Consider the following 15,449-nt stretch of genomic DNA (forward strand, 5'->3'; position numbering starts at 1 on the left):
TAATTACCAATGTTTAGATAAAGGAATTAGAACTGAACATGAATTATTGGGCTTGGAGTTTAGTTCTGGGACTTAAAAGTAATTCTACTAAAAATCAAAACATGCTACATGAAATCTGTTAAAAGCACTTTATTGATTACAGTATCAATTCACAGCAACATTATTTCACAGAGCTACTGTACAACTAAAGGAACGAATTACTGCAAGAAGGATTCAAGAATACTGTTAAATCATGATACAAGTCCATAGTTTGGTTTAAAGCTTTTTTCTAAGAGCTTTAATCTAATACATTCACCTTTCCCACAAACTACTGATATTCAGATTCAGTTGGCCACAGCTGTTGTAGAAACCATTCTAGGTGAAGAAAAACATTTTAATCAACTTAAAAAACCCACTTAGATGTGAATGCCTTTGGATAAAAATATGCAAATGCAAGTGTTCAGATGCTTCTTTGAAAAGAGAAAACAATAGGATAGAGCACCATTGTGTAAGACACAGAAAAGGCTTGAAATATCTACCAAGTATATCACTGAAGTTCTATTAATTAAAAAATACTGTATGATGTAAGATTTTGTCAGGCACATTTAACACCAGTTGAAACATATAACCAGCTTTTTCATATGCTGCATTAATCAACTATTTTGTAGGATCAATTGGATTTAAGAAAAAAGACTTAGGAAATTTTATCAACATGCAAACAAATTTGCTAAACACAAGGTGTACCATCATTCTGATTAATAAATTACTTTTAAAACAATGCTAGCTTAGACATTCAACTACAGACCACTTTACTGAGTACCTATTATAACCAATACTTTTAAATACAGCACTGAATTTAAGGCAACTTACAATGAACAATGGGAGAAAAACTAGTAAATATGAAGGGTACTTCACATTCTACTTAACCTAATTTAAAATACCAATTTTATTCACTGTGCTACCATTTCTCACAAGATAGTCTGACTGGTGGGTGTTTTAAAAATTCTAACAGGAGGTAGGAAACACTTTAAAATTTTGCTTTCCACAGTGGCAAAAGGGAAATTAGAAACTGAACATAGTACTTAATTTAAAAATGTTTTTAAGTCTGACTCACACTGTGAAGATTTTAGAAGGAACATCTTTATTACTAAAATCATAGGTCCATTTGGGAGATTGTTTAATCACTTTCCATTAACGTTTAAACACATCAACAGGTAAGCCGCAAGTATTCAACTGTTATACTTTAAACTGAGACATTCACCAATGATCAAGCATAAATTTCCCTGAATGTCTTCATTTTTAAAAGTCTTAATAATATTACTAAATCTAAGACATCAAAAGTGTTGGAGAAGGTTAATTATATAATATTGGCACAGTATTTTTTGTCTTAGCAACAATAAAAATTTCACTTTGTCACCTAGAGTAGCCAAGATCCATTTCTCTTTCAATATGTTAACTTTAAAATTACTTAACATATTCCAGAAGCAGCTACCTCAGTTATGTCTAGGAAACTAGTTTACTATCATCATGCAATATTAATCAGTTCAACTGAGTCTAAATTAAAATAAGGAGATTGCTTACTAGGCTCTCTTGAAGAATTAAGTATCTCTTGATACTTAAGTATCTCATGAAATATTAAGCCTAAATCTTTGCCTCTCTGAAGATGGAATTCAATATGCTGTTGTAACCACAGACTCAACTATAAAAATCTGAGCTAGGGAGGGATCTTGGATATTTAGTCTAAATCTCTGATAGCATAGCTGCCAAAAATGAGGCCTGTCCATCAAAGTGGAGGTGATGTTCTTGCTGATAGCACAAAGTGCTTTCTTGAGCAGGTTTATGGGATGATTTGCTGAAGCACATGGCAATCACTCCACTTTGTTTTAGAAAAGAATATGTGCCTTTAAAATACTCTTGCCACATCTTAAAAAAAACTGTTCTTTATGAAGTGATTAAAGACTCTACAAATACACCTAACTGAGGCGCATGACGTTTAAATGTTTCTTAGGTAAAAAGAAATCAGGCACCAGAACTGCAATATTGATAAAATTCCTTAAAACTACTTTTGGCCATATTTTTTTTAAGTTTTGAAAAACAGATTCAAACTGTACTGTGCTTCTACAAATTATACTGACTTTAGGAAGTTCTTATGCACAAAAGAATTAGACGAGCAGATGAACTCAAACTGCAAGGAAACAAATATTTAGCAACTGGAACCCATATCACTAAACAAAGGTTTACGTAGTAAGTTAATGTGGTAATGAGGTCACCATTCGGTCATATGTATAATACGGTAATAATAGCCATAGCAGTGGTTAATTTTCAGTTGCCTAATACATATTTAATTATGGGAATTGCTTTTTAACTATCTACAAAAACTTTAATAACATTAAATCACTTTTATTAATATTTTGAAGACCACAGACTTCTTATAGTCTGTGTGCCTCTGACTAAAGTATCTTGTTACTAGAACCACTTTCAAAGTAGAGGAGATACTTTCTTTTTATATATATAAGGCTATATTTTGCACATGGTAGAAGTGCTTTCTTGAAGAGGATTTTGGAATAAATTGCTGAACTACATGGTACACCCTCACCCCTCTCTGTTTTTGGAAATGAATATGTCCCTTTGAAGTATTCTTGCCTTATCTCAAAGAGCTTCTCTTTATGAAGTGATATAAATAGTCCACAAACATTAACAGCTAAAGTTCATAGAAATCTTGAATGTGTATATAAATATACATTCATGCCTGCCATCTACAAGTCTGTTTTTTTGGTCCTATATCTTAATCTTCCTTTTCCCATTTTATTCTTTTTAGTATCTTAAAACATTTACTGATTTCATTATGGTTGATGCACTTACTAGCACATCCACAATATAAAAATGAAAATTTACAAGTAAAATTTGGGAGTATTTAGGTTAGGGTTACAGGTGATCAAAAGTTAACAGACCTATCTCAACAGTTACTGACAGACACAGTTTACTGTTACAAAACACAATGCACTTCTACATCAGAAAAACCCCACGACTTTACCATCAAAGAAGACTAACAATCTTCTACTGTCAATCATTTAGATTATTTTTAAGAGAAATCCAAGGGGCAAGGATCTCTGTTTAAGTTCAAGGGGGCCTGTTCTAGTAATACACACATTATTATATCACTGACAAGCAGAGGAATTGCTTAGTATTTTCCTCTGACTCCTTCAAGAACTGCTCTTAGAATCTTCTTTTGGCTTTAAAGTGGGGGTCACTTTGATCTTGGTATCCTTTGAAGCAAAACCACTTAGAAACCAATATTTTGTGCTAATGGGAGGAAATATTATAGAAGATCAAAAAGCTTGAATGTCTGCTTTTTAATTTTTTAAGGCACGGGGAGTTAACATCAATTCAGATTTTATATTATGTGAACAAATTCATAAAGCAACCTTAATGATTATAACTAGTCAGACCTGGTGATTGGTTAGATTTTATACTTCTTTGAAAAACAATGCCATCACATTATTTTTCCTACCTAGATACACATTGATGGAGAACACTGGGAAAAACCCTTCAGATGCAAGGACAGTCCAAATGTTCATCAATCTTCTGAAATGAGTGCACCTTACAAACTCAGTTCTAGGATATGAAATCAATAGGAAAGCCCAGCTATTTCGAATGCTACCTAAGTGTCATTTGATCATAACCAGCTTTTTAAAATAACAAGAACCATTCTCATGTGATTACTGCTATCTACCAATTAATATAATATGAGTTTCTTATGTATGTCTAAAATTTCAGAGTGAGATCTCTATTCCCTGGCCATCAGATTATGTCCCCTTCAAAAGACTAAACATGAGCACTAATTTAAGTTGATAAGATGGCAGAGGATATTGCAGAAACTAATGATATTCACAAGGACTCCCCTCAGTGGTACCTAGGCCTGTCAGCATTCTTAAACAGTAAGCAACCAGGATCTCTTTTAGATCAAAATGGTCGGAATACAAGGAGACTTGCTTCAAATATCAGTACACACATCAATGGTATCACTTCCATCTATTACTGTGCCTGGTTCCTCCACTACAAAACTCAAAACTATGACACTTTTTAAGGTATACAAGGTTAAAAATGTAGTTCTTAAAAAATGCAAACACATACTCTCAAACATGATAGGCTGCTATAATGTGTACATTCTGTTCTACACAAAGAAAAAGAATTAGACAGTACAAGCAAAAATTCATCACGGTTAAATTAGCTCCACTCCTCAAATTAATACACTGGTCCTGATCTCAGCAAGCACCTTTACCTTGTTTTCACCTTTTTTTGTTTTGTAGTTTACTGAAAGCTTCTTTTTGTATATAATAATCTTAATAGAAAAATCTTCACCTGCAAATATAAGGTAAATTCTTTTTCACAGCTATAGGCTGTAGTACTGATTTCTCCAGGTATCAGTGGAGAACAGAAAATTTGTGCTGTTAATTCCAGATTCTAAGAAAACTGTCCCAAGACCCTGTTGCCACAGCCATGCCATCATCAGTTACACCTAAACAGCTGACACGGTTGTCATGACCAGCAAGAACACCTGAAAAACAAAAGTTCAGTAAAAAGTTAGCAATGGGCAAGTTTTAGAATTAAACAAGTGTATGCATAAAAGATTTGGGAGGGTACTTAAAAGCTAACAGGTTCCCCTGAGTTGAGAGACTGAGTGCCAGGGGTAAGCTGGGCATGTAGGTAAAATAAAATTCTTTGTATTCCATGAACTTCTGACATGTGCATCAAACTGTGTTTTTCATTTTTGAAAAATTATTTATAATTATGCTTATGTTCAAAATCATCTGTTCGACAACATGTAGACTTTTACATCTCTAATAAGTTCACAATACTTCTAAATTTTGCCAATAAGCTACACTATTTTCAACAAAAACAGAATTTTAAATGAAGTTCAATGAATTTTTACCACCAGAACAACAAAAACACAAGAATGAAGCTGACTTATACTACCACTTCCAAAAATAACAACATAATTTATTTACTTTATTCCTTTAACCACCAAACCCTGGAATGTTTTGGTCATAACTTTCTGAAACCATCAAACTCATCTAGTCTTAGTTTTCTTGTGTATATTTAACCTATTTGATCTTCTGACCACTACACAGGATAAAATTAAATATTCCCAAATATTTGGGAGGAAAATGAGAAAAGTAAAGATTTAAAAGAAAAATTAGAATATATCAAATTCTCAAAAAGAATTTTTTCTTTAATATACTGTTTGAGTTTTCATTATCTCCATATGTAATTAAGCATATCATTTTCACCCAATCTTAGGAACAGAAGTTCATCTTGTCTAACTCATTAATATTCTGTGCAGTACCTTCAGTATGGCAATGTTTGGCAACAGGCAAATTTACCATTATGGGTTGAAATAACAAAAAATGACCATTGTGACTAAATACTCCAAGTCATGTTGGAAAGAAGAATGAATTAGCAATTCATGAGTCACATTTCAATTTTAAGGTGAAAGTATCCAGTTGAGTCAACTTGAAACCAAATAGCTGTAAGCAAAGCAAAACTAAAACTCAAGCATATGTTTAAAAAAATATGGAAAACAAACACGCTTTTATTTTGTTATGGATATTAATTCATTTGATCCAAGCAAAATACCTAATACCTCAAAAAAGTAATTGGCTTTGGACGACAGAGTATCTCCAAAAATTTACTTGCAAAATGCTAACCCTTCTGCAGTCTCAAGAGAGGTTATAGAAAATTATTCCTGGTAATGTTGACATTGCCTCCACTGCCTCAGAAACCTCAACAACTGTATAGGTGTTTAAAAGGGCAAGGACATAAACCCACAAGGACAGCAAGGATATGAGAGCAAGCAGTGGCAACAAAATTTTGTGAGCTGTATGGTGGTAAGTGTGTTAGTGGACCCCAAAATGCTAAGTTCAAAGCAAATGGTCTGATAAGCCAAGAAACAAAAGCAAACTGCAGAACCTCCAAAAGGGTCAGATACTAGTGGAAGCAGGTACCTCTGGAGCCAGACACGGGCAAAGACGGGGTAAACTGGGGCTGCATTAGAAAGTGTCCAGGAAACAGACTCCCCAGGTCTCTTCCTTCACTCTGCAGAGTCAGATGATTTATCATCCTGCACCAGAACATAAGACTAGAGACTTATTTGCTAGAGAGAGTAAAAGAGGGTCTCAACTAGAAGAAAATAGGCACAGTTGAGATTGGTGAAACTGCTGAAAATGGGGAATAAGTAAGTTTACTTGCTAATTGTCTTGCACCCCAGCTTCTTCCCAGAAATCAGCCCCCAAACTGTCAGTCAGCTTGCTACTTCAGGTAGAAAAGTGGAACAATCCACCTCAGAGAAGACAGCTGGCCCAAGGGAAAAAAGGCCATAAGATATATCAGAGGTTCCCCAATGAAAGCCTGGCCAGATCACTGTTCAGTGAGGCCTACAGTCAGTACACCCCAACCATGTGCAGAGGGCTTTCAAACAATTTTAGTGCCTCACTCTTAAGGATAAATAAGAGGCTAAGAATCATCAGAGTTTTAAGGAAATATAATAGATAGGACACTGAAAAAATAAGAAAGAAGGGGGGGAAAAGGCAACTTGGAAAACAAAAGATTATGCTTACAGAAGAAAACTTCAAAAAAGGCCTTCATTAATGACCCCAGAAACACAAAAGACTTTTATTCATGAAAAAAAGAATGGGGGCCCTAAAAAAAACTCTCAAAAAGACGGTAGCAAAAATGGAAAACCAAAGCTTAACAGGAGGTTCATGGAAAGAAAAGGCAAGGATTTCTCCCAGAACATGGAGCAAAAAAAGACAGATGGAAAATATGAGAGAAACTAATAAAGTCCAAGAAGTCCAACATCAGAATAATGGGAGTTCTGGGCTTCCCTGGTGGCGCAGTGGTTAAGAATCCACCTGCCAATGCAGGGGACACAGGTTCAAGTCCTGGTCTGGGAAGATCCCACATGCCGCAGAGCAACTAAGCCCTTGCGCCACAACTACTGAGCCTGCACTCTAGAGCCCGTGAGCCACAACTACTGAGCCTGCATGCTGCAACTACTGAAGCCCGCATGCCTAGAGCCTGTGCTCCACAACAAGAAAAGATACCGCAATGAGAAGCCTGCGCACCGCAACGAAGAGTAGCCCCCGCTCACCACAACTAGAGAAAGCCTGTGTGCAGTAACAAAGACCCAGTGCAGCCAAAAATAAATAAATGAATGAATGAATGAATGAATGAATAATGGGAGTTCTAAAAACAGAATGATAATGGAGAAAAAAGTGCAAACAAATAAGCCTCTTAAACTTCCCAGTACTACAGGGTATACGTTTCCAGGTTGAAAAGGTCCACTGAATGCCCCAAATGAGGGATGAAAATGGATCTACTCCCAAACATATCAAAACTTGCAGAAAGTTTGAAGATTAATTAGTGAGAAGTACATCAAAACTAAGAATGTACGCCAAAAAATTAATTTGACCCTAGAGAATATTCAAAAGCAGCACAGCAAAAGAAGTCACCACATATACCTCACTGCTTGGCAGTAAGTACTGTTTAAAAATTCATAATTGTGTAATAAACACTGACTGATGTTCTAAACCAAATTCACTACATGGGAAAAACGGGAAGATGGAAGCTGTGGTGGGAGGAGGGATGTTGAAACCAAACCCTCAACAGATAATGCCTAAAAGTAAAAAAAAAAAAAAAAAAATCAATACAGGATGTTCTTTAAAGATATAAAAGTAAATACTTAAAAGTAGCTACCGCTGGGAGCAGAGAACATGGGCTGGGGTCAGAGGACTGCTGTGTTTTGGTAACAAGCCATGTAGACCTATTTGATTCCTTGAGTATAATTTTGATTCTAAAAAAATTTTAAGTCACTCTGTGTAATTTGTTATTAATGACAGTCCCCAGTACAACTGGATGCTAATATTCTGGAAGCTGCAGGGGAGAACACAGAGTATGGGGTTAAGGGGAGACAGTGGTTCCATGTCCTGTCCCATACAAGATCTGAGCCAAAAAGAAGATCCATGTTTCCTGTCAGGTTATAAGAGAACTGTAATTTGGAAAAGACCATACTAAATTATACTAAATTATATACTAAATTATATGCATCTTTATGTCAAATATATTCATCTTTATGTCAAAACTTACCAAACAAGAAAATATAGAATCAGATATTACTCTTCAGAAAACAGAAACATAAATATGGTTTATGGACTGTAACTGCACTCAAAGATCAACAATGACCATGAATGAGAACTGCCATGTTGCCATTCCCCAGGGTGTCCATGGGGGCCCCAGAAACAATCGATGGGAACCTTTTCACATTTCCTGACAAAATCAAAACCTAATGTGTACTATTTACTAACCTGCACGATCTCCTTTTAGTGTGTCCCATACGTTACAATTGAAGTCATCATACCCAGCTAACAGGAGACGCCCACTTTTTGAGAAGGCTACGGAAGTGATCCCACAGATGATATTGTCATGAGAATACAATAATAACTCTTGGTCTGCTCGAAGGTCAAAGAGTCGGCAAGTAGCATCATCAGAGCCAGTGGCAAAGGCATATCCATTTGGGAAAAACTAGAAAGAAAAGCAACAAACATTTATTCCATGAAAGTACACAAAAATTATGTGAGGCAGTGTAATAATAGACTCTGGGGTAAGACAGACCTAGATTCAAATTCCAACTTGGTTTCTTACCAGATGAATGATGTTAGGCACTAAAGATTCTTAAACACTTGAGTCTTAGTTTCAGAATTTAGTGTGTTGGTTAGGGCTGAATGAAATAACATGCAAAGTACCCATAACCCACTGTTCAGCACAAAGCAAGTTCTCAAAACACCCTGGCTCTGGTCCTCCATATGTCTTACTAAAATGTTTAAATCAAATATTACTATTTATAGAATTTATATATGTATGTATACTCTTAAATGTTCCAATAATCTCATTATGAGAAATAAATAGGAAACATTTTATAAAAGAGAACAAAAATCATCTAGTTAGGCTAGGTTATAAAGTTAAGCTAGTAGTAAAGAAAACTATGCGTCATTAGTTTGTGAATCCCCTTTCTCAGATACTGTGGCACTACTCAACACTTTACAAAGAGGAAATCACTTCATATATCTATTGGTCATCTGTATTACTCTGTTAGTACCTGCTGATGTGTAGGAATAAAATGAAGAATATAAATTTGTTTTCTTTGTGGCAAATATTTTATAGTTTGTCATTTGCCTTCTAATATTGTTTACGTTTTTAAAAGTATAAAGCAATTTTTTGGAGGTATCACTCTCCCTGATTTCAAACTACTACAAAGCTATAGTAATCAAAACAGTATGTTACTGACACTAAAACAGACACATAGATCAATGGAACAGAATAGAAAGCCCAGAAATAAACCCATGCACACACAGTCAACAACAAAGGAGGCAAGAATATAAAATGAGGAAAAGACAGCCTCTTCAATAAATGGTGTCAGGAAAACTGGTCAGCTAGATGCAAAAGCATCAAACTGGATGACTTTCTCACACCATATATAAAAATAAACTCAAAATGGATTAAATACTTACACGTAAGACCTGAAATCATAAAACTCCTAGAAGAAAACACAGGCAGTATGCTTTTTTCTTTTCTTTTTTTTTGGGCCACGTTGCGCAGCTTGTGGGATCTTAGTTCCCTGACCAGGGATCAAAACCCAGGCCTCCCTCAGCAGTGAAAGTGCAAAGTCCTAACCATCAGACCACCGGGGAGTTCCCAGGCAGTACACTCTTTGACATTGGTCTTAGTAGTATTTTTTTTTGGATCTGTCTCCTCAGGCAAGGAAAAGCAAAAACAAACAAATGGGACTACATCAAACTAGGAAAAGCTTTTGCACAGTGAAGAAAACTACTGACAAAAGGAAAAGGCAGCCTACTGAATGGGAGAAGATATTTGCAAACAATATATCCAAAACATACAAAGAATTCACAAAAGTCAATATCAAAGAAACAAACAACCCAATTAAAATATGAGCAGAGGAACTGAATAGACATTTTTCCAAAGAAGACATACAAATGGCAAATAGACACACGAAAAGATGCTCAACATCACTAATCATCAAGGAAATGAAAATAAAAACCACAACAAGACAGCACCTCACACCTGTCAAAATGGTTATTATCAAAAAGACAACAAAAAACAAGTGTTGGCAAGGATGTGGAGAAAATATCCCTCATGTGTTGTTGGTGGGAATGTAAACTGGTGTAGCCGCTATGGAAAACAGTATGTAGATTCCTCAAAAAATTAAAAATAGAACTACCATATGATCCAGCAATTTCACTTCTGTGTATTTACCTCAAGAAAACAAAAACACTAACTGGAGAAGATATACATGCACCCTGTTCAATGCAGCATTGTTTAGAATAGCCAAGATCTGGAAGCAACCTCAGTGCCCATCGATAGAAGAATGGATAAAGAAGATATGAGATATACACATACACACACATATACATACACACAATGGAATATTACTCAGCCATAAAAAAGGAAATCTTATACCATGTTCTTGAATTGGAAGAATCAATACTGTCAAAGTGAGTATACTACCCAAGGCAATCTACAGATTCAATGCAATCCCTATCAAACTAGCAATGGCATTTTTTCACAGAACCAGAACAAAAAATTTTTAAATTTCTATGGAAACACAAAAGACCCTGAATAGCCAAAGCAATCTTGAGAAAGAAAAACAAAGCTGGAGGAATCAGGCTCCCTGACTTCAGAGTATACTACAAAGCTACAGTAATCAAAACAGTATGTTACTGGCACAAAAACAAACACACACTTGATTCCATTGATCCACAGATCAATGGAACAGGATAGAAAGCCCAGAAATAAACCCACACACTTATGGTCAATTAATCTACAACAAAGGAAGCAAGAATATACAATGGAGAAAAGACAGTCTCTTCAATAAGTGGTGCTGGGAAAACTGGACAGCTACATGGAAAAGAATGAAAGTAGAACATTCTCTAACACCACACACAAAAATAAACTCAAAATGGATTAAAGACCTAAGCGTAAGACTGGATACTGTAAAACTCTTAGAGGAAAACATAGGCAGAACACCCTTTGACATAAATTGCAGCAATATCTTTTTGGATCCTTTCCTGGAGTAATGGAAATAAAAACAAAAATAAACAAATGAGACCTAATAAAATTTAAAAGCTTTTGCACAGAAAAGGAAACCATAAACAAAACAAAAAGACAAGGACTTCCCTGGCGGTCCAGTGGTAAAGAATCCAGGGAAGTAAGATTCCACATGCCGCAGGGCAACTAAGCCTGCGCACCACAACTACTGATCTCATGCGCCTCGAGGAGAGAGCCCATGTACCGCAACTACAGAGCCCATGTGCCCTGGAGCCCACATGCCACAACCAGAGAGAGAAAATCCACATGCCACAACTAGAGAGAAGCCCATGCACCACAACAAACAGCCTGTGCAGCAATGAAAGATCCTGCATGCCTCAACTAAGACCCAACGCAGCCAAAAAAACAAAGAAAATAAATAAATTAAATAAATAAATATTAACAAAACAAAAAGACAACCTACAGAATGGCATAAAATATCTGCAAATGATGCGACTGACATGGGATTAATCTCCAAAACACACAAACAGCTCATGCAGCTCAATATCAAAACAACAACCCACTCAAAAAATGAGCAGAAGATCTAAATAGACATTTCTCTAAAGAAGACATACAGATGGCTCAACATCACTAATTATCAGAGAAATGCAAATCAAAACTACAATGAGGTATCATCTCACACTGGTCAGAATGGCCATCATCAAAAAATCTACAAACAATAAATGCTGAAGAAGATGTGGAGAAAAGGGAACCCTTTCAAAATCAGAAAAAAACATTTCAAGAAATGAAAAATCATATAATAACTTATCAATATGGATGCAAAATTTAAAATTTTAACAAATCAAACCCACTAGTAACTAAAAAGGATTATGCATTATAACCAAGTGAGGTTTGTCCTGGAAATGTAGGGTTGGGTTAATATTTGAAAATTAATCCACATAAATTCACCATTTAACAGACTGAAAAAGAAAAACCACATGATCATCTCAATAGATGAAGAAAAGACATTTGATAAACTTCAACACTCATTCCTAATAAATCTGTAGCAAACTAGGAACAGAAGAGAAGCTCATCAACTTGATAAAGGTGGTGGGATGAGAGATGGAGAGGATTGCTTTTGCCTATTCCAAAATTCCACTCTTCAAACCAGGTTGGCCTAATAGGGGGTGGGGGTAACAAAGCCTTTACTTTCTCTGATATTCTCTAAAGATTATATAAAATTGACTTTCAATATGCACATGATAAATAAAAACCAATTTTTCCCAAAAAAGATCTTCTTGCAAAATTAGAGTGTATCTTATACCCATAAACACTTGCAATTACAGTACTTTAGGAAATTCTAGTCATATCTATACATTTTGGCATCTGATCCGCATAGGACAATTTACCCAAGTCAAGTGGTATCCCACCTCCTCTTAATATCCCTCTCCTCAATTCTGACTGTTTGATAAATCATTTTGATTGTCATTCAAAATGCCATTTTAGTTTTAATTTATAAAGACATATGACTAGTTCATTCTCGTATATACTAAGTACTTATTGTCTGGCTTAATCTATTTGTGGATATCTGTTTGAGGGTTTTTTTTTCAATATGAAGGAGATTATAAATAATTTATACCATTTATTGAGCATCCAATCTATAGTTTCATTTAGTCTTCACATTATTCTTTAATGTAGGTAGCATTATTCCTACTGAGGAATGTGTAGCTCACAGAGGTTAAGTAGCCCACCTGATCTCACACAGCTGGTTCCCAGCAGAACTAAGATCCAGAGTTTGCTGACTTCAAAAGGTATACTCTCTATACTAAACAGCTGCCTCTGTCTTCCTGACTGTCTCTCTTTGGGTTGTTCCCTTGACCCCAGAGATATGGGACTTTGTTCTCCTCTGAACACACTGTTGATACTCATGATCTGCTTGTTTGCTCAAGATGATCTATCCCTCTAAATCTGGAAAAAAAAAACTTATTCCTGTTTACCTGCAAATAAGGACCTAGGCCTATGGATTAAAACCTTTCCATTTTAAAAAAATTAAACCCTTGTTATTTGGGGGTTAAATGTTATAAAAGCATACTATTTATAAGAATCCTTGAAGGGAATCTGTTGTTAAAATCATACTATAGAGTTCAACACTTTATATGCACAATAAATTTTCCTTAGAAATGCTCTTCACTTACACTGACAGCATTAATATCCGACACATGGCCAGTAAAAGACTGTCTACACATTCCATCTCGAATATCCCATAATTTTGAAGAGGCATCACAAGCACCAGAAACAAAAGTCCTCATGTCAGGACTCAGAGAAAGACTCATCACATCTCCAGAATGCCCAGTGAATGTAGTGGTCTGCTGGGCAGTTTCGATGTCCCATAAAGCACTATAATTAAAGATAGAAATAATTAATGACTGTTCTCTCTTCTTACATTAGTTCCTACTACCATCCTCAACCTCAAAATCAGTAATCTTCTGGAATAAACTTACCAAGTTGTATCTCCTGAACTTGTAACAATTTGGCTGTCATCTAAAAAACGACAGCAGGACAAGTAGCCTACAGCACAGAGAGTAACAAATGTTAGGTTATCACTGATTAATTCAATTACCGTATGAAACAGTAATACATATTTTAAAAAATATAATACCTGGGCAAGTTTGTTAGTATAATCTATAGTTCTACTTTTAATTACTTCCAACTCTATGCTGCCTGCAACTGAATTTTATCAACAAACTCTCTTAGGTATTTACTGTGTTGATGACTCTGAAAGTTACAAACTTGAGTAAAAGATACAGTCCTTTCCACCTACTACAATTACCTAAGAGAAACATACTCCTTAATACAAATATCTATTATAATCTATAGCAGACTAGGTTAAGTACCTTGGAGAAATACTTTAAAAACCTCAGGGAAGGAAAGGTGGCACTCAAATGCTCAGAATTCACCTGTGCTTCAAAATATGGAAATTTCAGGAAAAATACCATTATTGCGATTGTGTAAAAAGCACAGTCAAACAGTACTTCCAAGAATCCAGAGAGGCTGAAACCTGGTGAGTGGTGATAAATTCCTAATTAACACTGCTAACCAAATACTATATTATTGAACTACGGCGTGCACATTGAATGCACTATCACATAGTGAAAAATACTTCATAAATGTATCTTGATACACACTTTCAATTACATAATTAAGCACCAAAATCCCATAATTGTTATAGGTTTGCAGAGAATACAGAAAATTATATTTGTTTTCTTTTTGTATTTTTCATTATTTGAATTTTTTGCAATAAATTTATAATTTTTATGAAAACAATACTATTTTTGGAGTTATTTATTTTCTTTCTTTTTCATTGATGTACAATATTAAAAACAATACTATTTTTGAAAGAAAAATAGAAGTATGGTCATCATTTGTATAATTATAAAAAGTCAGTGTTTCCCAGATTCATGGTAATTTCTACTCTCACTTGATTAATATGCATCCTTTGGCCAGCTGATCTCACTTTGTCACTCCTTCTCCTTGATCAGCTCATTCTTCAGGAGGAATCAGGTTTAGGAGAAAAGGACAATATGTAGTGATGCTCACCCGTGTGACCCGGTAACTCTCGGCTCACTCTCACATTTCCCTCTCTGGTTTTCAAGTTATATATAGAGCAGATGTTGTCCAGTCCTCCACAAGCAACATAATTACCAGAGGGAGCATAAGCACAGGTCATCACCCAGGAGGACCTCAAAGGAATAGCATGCATCTATAGGACAAATACAACACAAAAACTAAGTACAAAAACTAAATCAAGAGTACAAAAACAGTCATTAATTTTTCAAACCTATTTACAATGAAGCAAATATTACTGCAATTTAAATGTACTTTAAAAATAGGCCAGGGCTTCCCTGGTGGCGCAGTGGTTGAGAGTCCGCCTGCCGATGCAGGGAACACAGGCTTGTGCCCCAGTCCAGGAAGATCCCACATGCCGCGGAGCGGCTGGACCCGTGAGCCATGGCCACAGAGCCTGCGCGTTCGGAGCCTGTGCTCCGCAACGGGAGAGGCCACAACAGTGAGATGCCCGCGTACCACAAAAAATAATAATAATAATAAAATAAAATACTAATGCACACTGAAATGCCTGTTATATTTTCTGTATTATTATCAAATCATTTGGATTTAAGTGCTCTTTTCAGAAAGTATTCTTTTAAGAAGAACAAGGACATAGGACATTTCAACACTAACAGAGCCATTTGAAATATTAAGTGTAAATGTTAAAGACCTTAATAAAATTTTTTGTTTTTGCATTAGTGCTCAAAAGATGAATTTCCTCTAACATAACACTGAATAATACAAGTACTGGAGTTGAACAGAAT

At 35.5% G+C, this 15,449-nt stretch overlaps 1 protein-coding gene across 8 annotated transcripts in view; it reads right to left on the reverse strand.

Annotated features, from left to right (window-relative positions):
• Positions 1-114: 114 nt before the first annotated feature.
• GNB4 (G protein subunit beta 4) overlaps positions 115-15,449 on the reverse strand; it is a 70,705-nt gene continuing 55,370 nt past the window's right edge. For all 8 annotated transcript variants that reach the window (XM_060099167.1, XM_060099169.1, XM_060099166.1 and 5 more), the window contains 5 exons: positions 14,677-14,839; positions 13,581-13,647; positions 13,275-13,476; positions 8,343-8,559; positions 115-4,537 (listed from right to left, as the gene is read on the reverse strand). In XM_060099167.1, coding sequence (XP_059955150.1) covers positions 4,431-4,537; positions 8,343-8,559; positions 13,275-13,476; positions 13,581-13,647; positions 14,677-14,839 — 756 coding nt within the window. In that variant the 3' untranslated portion in view covers positions 115-4,430. The remainder of the gene's footprint in view (positions 4,538-8,342; positions 8,560-13,274; positions 13,477-13,580; positions 13,648-14,676; positions 14,840-15,449) is intronic.

The sequence above is a fragment of the Mesoplodon densirostris genome, chromosome 5, assembly GCF_025265405.1.
Source record: "Mesoplodon densirostris isolate mMesDen1 chromosome 5, mMesDen1 primary haplotype, whole genome shotgun sequence".
NCBI classification, from domain to species: Eukaryota; Metazoa; Chordata; class Mammalia; order Artiodactyla; family Ziphiidae; genus Mesoplodon; species Mesoplodon densirostris.